The following is a 13,450-nucleotide window of genomic DNA, read 5'->3' as shown; positions in this document are numbered from 1 at the left end:
TGAAGTTACTTTACGATTTAACAAACAAGGATATTCGATGTTTCTATGGCATCCCGAAACAAGAATAATCATGTGGGCTGATAATTCTTAATTTGTCATATTTCACTAGGATTGTGTCCAATAATGACGCTTTTATTTCAACACTGATTATTCCATAATTATTGATCTTCCCTAGCAGATGACAAACATAATTTTAACCTTTTAAAACCAGAATACAGATAGAACCAGAATTTTATAGGTTGAATATACCTTTAATGCTGCGTGTTCACTGAAATTATGTGTCATAAACTAGAACAGTTATATAAGCTGCCGGTTATTTGAAGTGCAGATTACTACGTAAAACTCGTTCATCCCTGACGGGTGAAAACAAAGTCTTGTTTGCATTTAGAAAAGCGTATGCAGTTATGAAGATGGGAGGAAGGCACAGGCATTATACGGTTTAAATATATGACGTGTTGACACAATAACTGGGCCGTTGTTTAAAATTATTAATTAATGAAATCTCTGAATAATACATTGTTTGAAGAACCTATTTTCGGATATTTTGATGGAAGTCGTCCAATTTTCATTGAAAGTTTAGAACGATCTATCGATGTCTTAGAAGTGATGAATTCAATAATGAAAGAAACCGCCAGCGATATTAAATGATAATGATTAAATTGTATTGGATCTTAGTGATAGTTATAGTAATGGGGTTTCAAACCAATCATGCAGTATCTGGAAAGTCTGTAAGTGTGGATGGGACATCTGTTGGATATGACACTCTGTTAACAAGTGACATGGTGATTCCAATCATTCCCAAGGAAACAAGATTCAAAGACAAGCTGTTTATTTCAAATCTAGACGGAGATGTTAAACATTCTGGTGTCGTGAGACATAAGCGATCGGATAATGCTTCTGGATCAGCTGACAAGCACCAGACATGTTGTGAGGTGTTTCCCACTATCTGTAATGCAGAAGGCGGTTGTGTTCTAGAAATTGGACTATGTGTTCAACTGTGTGTCTGCGCTACGGGTACCAATGACGACTTGTGTACGGAAGTTGTTAGGGTTCTCACAGAATCTGACAATGCCAACCAATCGGCGACCAACGTGACTATCAATAACGGAACACAGATCCGACCGGACAATTCACTGGAAAGTCAACCCATTACGCCATCGCCAGTGCAGGAATTAAATTCTGACAGTATTGCATCTGTGTTCAGTATCTCGTCAGAGGTTGGTCACAGTGTATCCATGTTCTCTAAACACACAATCACTGCAAGCTCATCAATGGACGAAATAAAACCGACCAGGCCATTGGCATCGTCTCTGGTTGATATTCGTCTTCATACCTCATATGATGCCAATTTATTTACGGACATTCCTTCCATCCACCCGGTAGAAGCACCTCCGACTGTTTGGACTTTAGAAGCAACCGACAGTTCGTCTATGACCATAGATCCGCCGAACACCAGCTCAAAAGTACCGAAAACTGATAAATCTACCCTTAAAGAAGTTTTATCTCATTTAGATTCACAAAACAGAACGGGCTATTTCTGTGAAAACTGTTTAGATGGGTTTTGTATTAATTTACCCGGTGTTCATGATTTTAAACCTCGATGTGTCCGAGGAACGAACTCCAGGGCGGACAACACGACCTGTCCGCCTGGATTTAATTGTCGTAACGGACACTGTATTATAAGCGATGGCACCGTGCAATGCAACTGCCATAAACATTGGACGGGACATTTCTGTGATGAGGCATGTGGATTAGATTGTGGAGATCATGGTCTCTGTGTAATACACGAGAAACAGGTCTGTGCTTGTAGCTGGAATTATACGGGATTACTCTGTGATAAATTTCAACCCAAAGAAACATACGTTAAAGGTGAGTTGTTCATATATCACAAATAGTAACGGCTTCTGAATTCCAAGTAAAAATTATTACTTTGTGACCAGTGCACTGTCATAGGTTTTTCTTATGAACTGTAGTCTTAAACATCTGTCATGCGACTTTGCTCTAGTGCACTTCTATCTTCCTCGAATTGTGAGGGTGGGGAAGTGGGAGGGATGTCCTACGTGTACTAGCCCAGGGCCTCTCTTCATCTAAATTGCGATAAATTTCAAACTAAAGAAACATAAGTGAATAGTAAGTCGTTGATATGTCGTAAGTTGTACTGGCTTCTAAATGGCAAGTAACATTTATTGCTTTGTGATAAATATCAACCCAAAGAAACATACGTTAAATGTTAGCTGTAGATATATCGTAACAGCGTCTGAATTCCAAGTAAAAAAAAGCATTGCTTTATTTATAACTTACAGATTTCCAGCAGGTTATAGATTATTCTTACAGCTGGTACCATTCAAACCAAAATCGGTAGCCGGTAAATGGACCGTCGGCTATTCTTCCCCAGAGCTGTCAAACAATTTAAGTGAGGCACTGACAACTGTACCTTACCTTCCTACCTTTTTAGAAAAACAACAACAAAAAACACCTTTTCTGAAATGCATTCAATATCTGCTCATGGGCGTAAGGGGGCGGGGCTGCAGATTCGGTGAACTGTCCATTTTTCGAGCAATGTATTTCCGTTTATCGGGAACAAACATCAAAGAATGAGATAGTATATCATAGAAATATCGTTGTATAATTGTAAAATGAATACGGGTGACAAAGAAAGTTTCCGGGCAAATAGCCACAGTCCCACCCCGGCACCCTTCACCCACAACGCAACTGCGATTGGCCTCCTACATATGTTCCTGCTCATATCAAATTTTCTCCGCCGAATTCGTTGTTTTCTTTCAGTTTTATTTTTAGAGATTTTCATATTTATTTCGGGTCGGAGGCTGATGTGGATTAGCAGCTTTATCCCTGCACAAACTGAATAATCGGAGGGTTTTTCTGTCGCGTAGAGACAAATACGCTGTGGTTTGACGGTAGTCATTGACGCACTTCGTCTTGAATTCACGTTAATTCCCATCTCTAAATGCTAACAATGCTAACAATGTTAATGTTGTTTTTTTATATAAATAACTTGATTAAAACAAACGATAGATTTTATAATTTGACAAGTAGTAATTAAGTTAAAAATAAACGTTGAGTAACCACAATAATAAATCACAGGTTCACGGATATCAACTGTTCTCGTTTCTGATTAGTCAATAACAATAGATCAATCTGTCATTCCGCCATCTTCCTCTCGATCATTCTATTTTTTCATTATTATTTATAGCGAAAAGACCGCCAATAGGAGATTTATAGGGAAAGGTGGTTTTATAAGATGTTTATAACTGTTTTATCAACCTTAATGATCGAATTGAAGTTGAGACTAGAGTGATTTATAAATTCATTAATGTTTCTTCCATCTTGATGGATTCGAATTTAGTTGAACAGGAAATAGCCGTGATGTAAAAATACATCCTAAAAATAAAAAAAAACGAAACCTAATGAGTTTGAATCTTGCGGTGTTGGTGCAGAAAAGTGGGACATTAAACCCCATTCTGTTTCATTTAAAGATACATTATGGGAGATTAGATAAAGATCTGGCAGTTCTCACTATAATAGTTAAAAACTAAATAATGTAAAGGGAATTTGCTGAAATTTTCAGTCACATTCATCCACTGTGAACCGAGATTTTAGCGTTTGAATTTTCGGTCTAGCCTCGATCATCATTACTAAAGTCGTTAGGATAAAAAACATATTCTCGATTATCCATTTCATGATTAAATTATGAATGGAAGTCGAACAGCAAATCGGTATCTAATCCAATAAACATCGCAGGCTAGCGATGCCATCGAGAGTTGATTATGGTCTGGATAAGTTAATTAATGTCTAATTAATAATTTAGATAACATTTCAGGCCTAAAGAAAGACCTGCAATAGGTAGATTTAGCTCTTGCATAATGTATGTTTAACCTTTGGGTAAATTCAGTTGCCTAAACTACATCAGTCACTTAAATTCATATTCTGGTTAAATAGAAACAAATATTATTTTGATCGAACATTACGTTCAGATTTAAAGATAAGGTAAACCATGATATATTATCGAAATGGTCATTCAATAATACTAAAAAAACTACATATTATAGTCTTTCGGACAGAACGAAAAATCATTTATTTACATATTGCCCTGAAACACCGTGTGACTCAGTTCTTTTATATTGATTTTAATTGTAAACATTGATTGCACTATTTGCAACTATAAAACCAGAATTTCCTAAATATTTTCAGATATTGTTTAATATCAAAAAATTCATCCATGATTTTTATAATAACTAAATATGGTGACATTTCTTGCGACACCTGACCAATAAACCACAGAGAAAAGTATCTATTGTGTCAAAGAATATGTGAAAAAGTATATCTATTGTGTCAAAGAGTATATATATATTGTGTCATAGAGTATATCTATTGTGTCAATCAGGTTCCGCCAACAGCTAAAGTTCAGTACGCCTAAAGCTACGTTAGTCCCGAAATGACTTAGTTTGTGTCGAACGGACGTTACCCCACCCCCCCTCTCTCTCTCTCTCTCTCTCTCAAAGTAAAGAAATTAGTAAAGGTCTAACAAACAAAAATCTAATTTGTCATTGCTTAATAAACACTAACATATAACCAAGACAACAAAAACAAATTATAAACGGTAGATAATCTACAAGCTTGGATTCAGTCAAATTGAAAAAGATACCCAGCAAAAGCTTTGATAGTTGGCACTGATTTGTCTATGCCGCATGTTGCGAACTTTTCAATTCATCTGTTCGTTGTAAATACTGAATGTTGTAGAGGTATAATATTCATAATAACACAACTTTATGGATTTACTACTTCTTGGTTTATTACATGCAACGTTTCAATATGAACTGAATGTTGAAGTTTGAATGAAATCTTCAATGTGTCCATTTTGCATTATCTAATTTTGAACCATTTATAGCAAGACCGGCTAGCACTTTATCTAAATCTTACATAATGTATCTTTAAGCTTTCACACCTCTCCGCCACAACACCGTTCGATATTGGAGTGTTTGATTGAACCTTTATAATTAGTTCGGTCATGGTGACATACATGTAAATATTAATTACTTTATGATTGATTGATTGATCGACGTTTCCTGTTGTTGTTATTGGTTTTTTACAAATTTTAACATCCAATAAATTTATACTTAATAAAATGCCACTTTAAAACACGGTGTTAAAATTCGATGTCTTGAGAAGAGGGTGGATAGTCTTCTCCCTTTGTCATAATAAAAGTTAAAACAGGAGATTCAGTTGATTGACGTTTCCTTTTTGACAATTTTCGACTACTTTGGGAGCTACAGTTTCTCAGTGGGTATGGTCCTGGCTCACTAACTTGGAGGTCCCGGATTCGGTTCCGTAGTTGACGGAGACATATCCACTGGATTTCCCAGTCTGGATTCCACTTGCCAGTGGCGATAGACGTCAAAGACCCCGACATCAGCCGAACAAGTTTATCAGGATTGTTCTGCTTGGTTCCCCTATACCCGTAGCTAAGCATGGTCTAGGTGTTCGGATGGGACAAAAAAACAGGGCCATGTCTGCAGGTGAATTCGAAACAAGAGATAGTAGGGACCTTTCGCATCGGTACGAATACGTAAACGAAAACGTTATCGATTCGTGTGTACTTGTGACGTCAACCTGTACATGGGAGTTCAGCTTGTGAAGAATGTTACGCGTGGGTATGCAAACGTAAATATTTCTTGTCTCACATATTGAATTCTCCACAATTTTTCGAGGCCTTGGATCACGTGGTTTTTCGCATTTTCTTAGTGTGCCGTTCAAAATTTCGCACACTTAGGAAGACTGGTTGAGAATCACTCGTGTAGAGTGTGTAGAATATGCCCAAATGCAATAATCCGCTTGATTTGTTGTACATCTGTTAAAAAATAGATTTTAAACTTTGCTTGGACCGAGAAGTTCATAGAATGGAAATTGGCGTCACTTACCTATTATCGTACGTCGGATTGCGAAACCGCGTATTAGGCGAACATATGTTTGTTTTCGTGTTCGTTTTTGTACCAGTGCGAAAGGTCCCTAATAATAGCGCCGCTATCCGTGTACAAAATACCTTCATTGCATGGCGTGTACCCGTCTTTATTATCAAATAAAGTTATTCTATACTCTAATAGTCAAAGAGCAAATTTTGTTTTATTATTTTCGTTCCCTATAGAAACCGAAACGGCTGAACTTAGCATTTTAAAATTATGTCATAATAACCAGAGTTATTTTAACAAGAAATGTAATGGTGCTATTGATTTGGTATTTGATGCAGCATTTAATAATCAACTTGACATATAATAATAATTGAGTTATTATGAAAATTATGAAAACTGGAAATTTGTCTCCCGGGTAGGGTAAGGCGGTGGCTCGCGAGCCCGGAGGTCGGGTGTTCGATCCCTGCATTGGCCGAGCAGGTTCATCCAGATTTTCCGGCGTGGTTCCGTGCAGGACGGAGGGTTTGAAAAGGACAGCTGTCTAGTCGTTCGGATGGGACGAAAAACAGAGGTCCCGTGTACACATTGGCATCCACGTAAAAGATCCTTTGACAGTAGGAATTCGATATAAGAGTAGGCCGTAGTGCCGCTGTCCAGGCAAAATTTCCCTCATAGCACACTGTATGGCGTATGCCCGTCTTCATTAGCCCAGTTCAGAGCAGAACAGTAGGACGTTAAACCACATTTCATTTCATTTCGTCTCCCGCGTAAACTATTCGTTCGTACAGTGTATACCACTCCCGATATCGTTCATATTTCTTCTTTTTATCAGATTTTTTTCCATGGTGATAGAGCGATGTTGACTACAACCAATCTGAGTAAACAAACAAACCGTTTCAGGACTTCCTTGTCTTTTCCATTTTTCTTCTGATATCTGATTTTTCACGGCTTTTAACTACTGGTTGGTTTTGAACATAACCAGTTTATATATCGTCTGCTAATTAATCTATCAAATATTTCTAATCCCTCTCAAAACATTGTATTCGCGGGGAAATACCCCAAAATATACAAAAAAATCTATTTTTAGAAGCCATATTTATCTGGTAACTTGATTGAGGGAGGGCCTTTTTTCAGAATGTATTTGTCATTACTTACTGTCTGTCCATTTACCATACATATTGAAGCCTAACCTTTTTTTTCCTTCGTTTAAATGCAGAGTCTGTTGTACGTTTTAACGTCTCAATATTCCCAAAGCCGCTTAACCATTCGATCAAGAAATAACAACCGCTCCCTAGGTCAAGCTTTCAGACAATAATCCGTCGGGCTGTCAGTTAATGATACCCTGGCTTGCCCCATGGGTATATTTCACGGAATCCAGTATTTTTTTTCTAGTAAGATTTCTGCGTCTCTACTTTCCACACTAAATTTACCATACTTTTATTGGAAATAACTACCCTATAGAAGAGATCCAACTCTCACAATATAGCGGTTTGCAAGATTTAAATTAACAGCCCTCAAATGCTGTTCAGAAACTCGCACTATACAAAATATGAAGCGACTACAACCTGCGACAAGGCGCATTATTTATGTTAAAACCATTTTTATAGTATATTATGAACTCGGCACCGATTGTGAACTCATAAATAATACAAAGGACAATTTTAAATTTGTTGGGTGTACGTGTTTGTGTTGACCTATTTGCAGTTGTTTATTTAAATCCTTTTCTATTCTCCTTGCACTGAGAATATTTTTTCTATATATTAATCTTACATAAAGGAAGACATTTTAAACAGCTATCCATTTTAAACATACATTATGCAAGAGCTAAATCTGTCTACTACAAGTGTTTCATTAAGCCTGAAATGTTATCTAAATTATTAATTAGACATTAATTAACTTATCCAGACCATAATCAACTCTCAATGGCATCGCTAGCCCGCGATGTTTATTGGATTACGTTCCGATTTGTTGTTCGACTTCCATTCATAATTAAATCAAAAAATGTATAATCGAGACTATGTTTTTTTTTTTATCCTAGCCCCAATATTCAATGCTAAAATCTCGGTTCATAGTGGTTATCTAGTTTTTAACTATTTTAGTGAGAATTGCCAGCTCTTTAACTAATCTCCCATAATGTATCTTTAAGGAAACAAATGAAATGGGGTTTAATGTCCTACTTTTCTGCTCCGAACTGGGCTACTGAAGACGGCCATACACCATACAGTATGCTATGAGGGAAATTTTGCCCGGACATTTGGAAATAATTTTTCACAAAAATCGATTATGTTTTAATGACAACGGTTGTAAGGAAACCGTTATTAAACATAATCTCTAATTTAAATAATTTGCTTGCGGGTAGGGGTCTTTGGATGTGGGAGGAAACCGGAGGACCTGGAGAAAACCCACGAGGTTGGACAAGCGAACTCCGCTCCTTGTCATGTACAAGCGGGGTATCGAAACTACGCCACTTAACTCAACCCCATGGTAGAACGAGGATACTTGTCGAAAGGTCGTGCTTATTTAAAAAAAAACAGTAGTTGTTTCCTATAAAAATTGTGTGCTATCAAACTCTTGTAAGCGAGGGATTGAGAGAGAGAGAGAGAGAGAGAGAGATAGAGAGAGTAAAACATGGTTCAATTTTATTTCAATAATTCGCTTGTGCGCAGGGGTTTTTATCAATGGGAGGAAACCAGAGGACCCGGAGGAAACCCACGAAGTTGAACAGGCAATCCTACTCCTTGTCACGTACAAGCGGATCTTCGAAACCAGGTCGCTTGACTAAACGACAGACCTGGTGATCAAACGTGCACGTGTTTACCATCCGGACATTTGTAAGCAAACAATGGTTAATTGTACTACTAAACTGTAAATTTTCATCTAAACGGTTTTATTTGACATCGTGACGTTATATTGACATTTGATGATTTTGCAACAGCAAAAACTTCTACTATTATTATGTTATTTTGCTTCAGAATCAAGTATTACGACACATTAGTTATATATGTTATGTTGTTGTTTTTTTCAGAATCAAGTATTAAATTAAATTCGACTCAGTGGGATACGATTGGTGTTTGTTTAGCTCTGATATTCATCATAGGATTAGTATTAATACTTCTGCCCTATTTTTTATATCGGAGGAAATGGTTACCTATCCGAAAACTGGTGTACTACTTTCAGCAATATGAAGATGACGGTAAATTAATTAAATCGAATTAATCGGGGTTTTCATTTCCATGCTTTTTGGTGCCATTTGTAATGAAGTAACTCGATGAACGGGGCTAAACATACCCCACAGGAGAATACTATCGAAGTTGACTGGAATAACCAGACGCTACGTTAGCTCCTTTAAACCCCATTTCATAATTTCTCTTCAGATATCTTTGGATTTATTTGGTTTTTCAGTTTTAACTTTTACGAATTCTAATTTGTCCGGCTTCTGAAAGTAACTCCTCCGCTTTCATTTCATAGTTTTAGGACGCAAAACAAATGATTGAAGACATATCTAGTTAACAGTAACGCTGTTCCCCTCGTCCTGGCAACAGAGAGAGAGAAATGGGGTTTAACGTCCACACGACACAAACTAGGTCATTTTGGAACTAACATATGGTTTAATTTTATTTACATAATTCGCTTGCGCGTAGGGGTCTTTAGCAGTGGGAGGAAACCGGAGGACCCGGAGAAAACCCACGAGGTTGGACAGGCGACCCTACTCCTTGCCACGTACAACCGGGGATTCGAAACCACGCCAGTCGACTCAATGACAGACTTTATGATACAGCGCGCGCACGCTAACCATTCAGCCATCCAACCCCCTCGTCCTGGCAAGGATAAACGGTTAATCTTTCGGATAGGACGTAAAACCGAGGTGTCATGTCCACGTTGGCATGCACGTAAAAGAGCTCTAGACAGTTGGAATTAGCCCACAGAAATGCAAAACGTTAGAACTCATCGTTAGAATAAAGTCCTTCGAAATTCGAATTCTTTCGTTTTACTTGTCTGTACTACACTAGGATACGGAGGGTTGTTATATAACCCGCGTTCTGATTGGTGTGAGGGATTAGCCAATGAAACGGTCTGTTACGGCCAGTTCTTGGCGTGCGGTGCACGGAACTGTGGGTATCCCGTTAGAAACATCAACGCTGATTGGATAATCAAATGTCTGACGTCATAGGGTCAAAATCCGCTCGTATGATGCCTGACACGACCTTCTACTACTTCTAATCAGATCTTCATGTAGTAAATGTCATCGAAAGTATATTAAAACGAAACGAAATATAGATCTGTATTATAATGAGATTGTCAAAACTCATGATTTCCAATATTCTCTTTTTTCAGACGGTAAAGAATACGATGCCTTCATTTCCTACAAGTCGAGTAAAAATGACGAGAATTTTGTCGTTCACAAGTTGTATCCCAAACTAGAGAAAGAACTTGGCTTCAAACTATGCCTTCATTTTAGAGATTTCTTGCCAGGAGAAGGTAATTTTCTACTCTTATTAAAACTGTATAATCACAGTATCTACATGATAAACAGAACATTCGATATTAGAATGGCGGTTAAGAGTGAAGCCGTCTTTATTAGAGAGAGAGAAATGTGGTTTAACGTCCACTCGACACAAACTAGGTCATTTCGGGACTAACACATGGTTTAATTTTATTTCAATAATTAGCTTGCGCGTAGGGGTCTTTAGCAGTGGGAGGAAACCGGAGGACCCGGAGAAAACCCACGAGGCTGGACAGCCAACCCTACTCCTTGTCACGTACAACCGGAGATTCGAAACCACGCCAGTTGACTCAATGACAGGCCTTGTGATACAGCACGCACGTGCTAACCATTCGGCCACCCAACGTCCTCGGCTTTATTAGTCACGTTGGTCGTTCTTGCTATAATATTTTAAAAATGGACTATGAAAAATCCGATGATCTAGAGAGTTGATTATGGGCTTGTAATGTTAATAAATGTTTAGATAATAATTTAAATACTACTTCAAGCCAGAAATAAGATCTGCAATGGGTAGCTTTAGCTCATACCTTATTCATCTTAAAGGGTTACAGTATTTTTTTTAATTGAAACCAAATAAGTAAAGTAGATATTTGTCTTAGGCTCCTCTTGTCCTCCATTATCCTAGTCGTAACAGGACAGTAGGACGTTAAACCCCATTTCTTTTCATTTTTCCTTCGTGGTCACATGTATTCTCGCCATGGTTGTTTCTGCGCATGCCTAATATTTTGTTATCAGTTAATGCCGATTCCTTAATGTTCAGTTTCATTTTCAGACATTTAATATTGTTGAATATATTTTAAATGTTTGTTGGGTTGTTTTTGTTATATTACTGATTTGGTTTTCTGTATTTTTATTCTAGCCATCGCCAACAGTATCATACAAGCTATCGAGAACAGTAGACGAACAATCATGATCTTAACACCTAACTATGTTAACAGTGAATGGTGCCGGCTAGAATACCAAAAAGCGCAACACGAGATGCTCAAACTAAAACACAAAATAGTACCCATAATATTAGAAGACCTTTCAGGAATAAATTCGATGGATAAAAATCTAAAATCTATCCTAGATACCGTAACCTATATAGAATATCCGTCAGAAGATGACAATAAAAAATATGATAAATTTTGGAAAATGCTTGGATTATCTATGCCTAAGAAGAAAGGGGAGATAGCAATGGGAAGGACTCCCAGTGAAGTGCCTCTGACGTCAGTTCCTTCGCTGACTTTATCGGACTCACTTTCTGATGACGTTTTCAACGAAAACGTATTCGAGCGTTCTGTTAGTATTCCAATAGACACAGTTAGTGAAAATGTACATTTTTTGCCAAATGATTGTGAAATAAGTTTGGATAGCGAAAGAAAAATACAGAATAGAGACGAAGATGTGCAAAAAGAAACTGACGAAACCAATGAATTAGTTTCTACAAAACTTTCTATTATACCGTTAAATAATTTTAATAATGAACCTATTCTTGTTTGACAATGGACATTTCATCAAGGGCAACGGACACTGCTTCATGGTGCCAATATGTTATAGAAACAGATCCCAATTAATTCGAACATGAGGACCCAAACGCGGTCTGCCTGATGGTGGATGGCTGACGATTCACAAAGGACTAGAATACAGTACGTGTGACTAGAATCAATTGTGTGAGACATCGTGCGAGTTACAAAGGATCAGAAGTAACTTTGTGAGACATTGGATAAGTCGCAAAGGGCTAGAATTAACCTTGTGAGACATTGGACAACTCAACAAGGACTAGAACATAGCCTGTGTGATGGTGGATTGTTGACAATTCACAAACTATTAGAACCAATTTCGTGTGATGTTTGGATTATGTTTGTGCGATAATAATAAATGTAACCAAAAAGCATTGAACGAATTAGGTGATTATAGTGACAAGGCTTGAAGTCTCTCATGAACTTGTACTTGACATTTGGTTTTTGTGTGCGACAAGTATTATAAATATCAAAAACAACACAGAAGAAAAGACCAATCTGTACTTGTCAGAATGAGAGGTAACAGAAATATTGGTACTTGTCTGAATTTGTGCCTTATTTAGGGCTTGTAAGTGGTAGCTATAATATAATATGAAATAAGATATAATTTTGTGAATTATATATAAATAAATCAAAGTCTGTATATATGTCTGACAATATCTGTGACACGTGCCTTATCATACTAAACTTAAGCTGTCTGTTTGCAACTAGCTCCGCCTGAGATCAGACACTAAGCTAGTTGAACGACATTTTAAATCCTAAATCGACGATTTTAGTCGAAAGCACTATATGTATACTTCGAGAATTGTGAGAAGTACTTATTCCGTATCAATTCAATAAAATTGAACAGGTTTATTTGTTCTTTGTGTGTATGGCAGATCCGAAACGGAGTAGAACAGCATTACACAATAGTATACTAATTTTTTAATATGGCGGTCATTCAGAGCAGAGATCTTTTTTCGATGTAGATAGCTCTCTGTGTACAGAATTGTGTTATATTTCAGGGTTGTGTGTGTATATAATATAGTGATTGTTATCCATAGAACTGTGTTGTGTTATATTATAGGCAAACGCTGCCCGATTTTTCACTGAATGAGAGTATTAGTACAAGTAGCGAACACCACTTTTCTGAAAGATACATTATGGGAGATTAGATAAAGAGCCGACAGTTCACACTATAATAGTTAAAAACTAGATAATGTAAAGGGGATTTGTTGAAAATTTCAGTCACATTGATCCACTCTGAACCGAGATTTTAGCGATTGAATATTGGGGCTAGCCTCGATCATCATTGCTAAAGTCGGTAGGATAAAACACATAGTCTCGATTATCCATTTTTTGATTTAATTATGAATGGAAGTCGAACAGCAAATCGGAATCTAATCCATTAAACATCGCAGGCTAGCGATGTCATCGAGAGTTGATTATGGCCTGGACAAGTTAATTAATGTCTAATTTTATGTTTAATTATTTTTCAAAAAAATGTATTCCAATCCGCTAAACATCGTAGGCTAACGATG

The 13,450-nt window shown here is 37.2% G+C and overlaps 1 protein-coding gene across 1 annotated transcript; it reads left to right on the top strand.

Annotated features, from left to right (window-relative positions):
• The first annotated feature begins 5,524 nt into the window (after positions 1-5,524).
• Positions 5,525-12,859, top strand: LOC126817825 (protein toll). The gene is made up of 4 exons (XM_050544987.2): positions 5,525-5,534; positions 8,950-9,117; positions 10,260-10,403; positions 11,288-12,859. The coding sequence occupies exons 1-4, from the start codon at positions 5,525-5,527 to the stop codon at positions 11,908-11,910; spliced, it is 945 nt and encodes a 314-aa protein (XP_050400944.1). The 3' UTR covers positions 11,911-12,859.
• The last annotated feature ends 591 nt before the right edge of the window (positions 12,860-13,450 follow it).

The sequence above is a fragment of the Patella vulgata genome, chromosome 4 (genome assembly GCF_932274485.2).
Source record: "Patella vulgata chromosome 4, xgPatVulg1.2, whole genome shotgun sequence".
In the NCBI taxonomy this organism is placed as follows: Eukaryota; Metazoa; Mollusca; class Gastropoda; family Patellidae; genus Patella; species Patella vulgata.
This window is presented reverse-complemented; position numbering and strand designations above follow the sequence as displayed.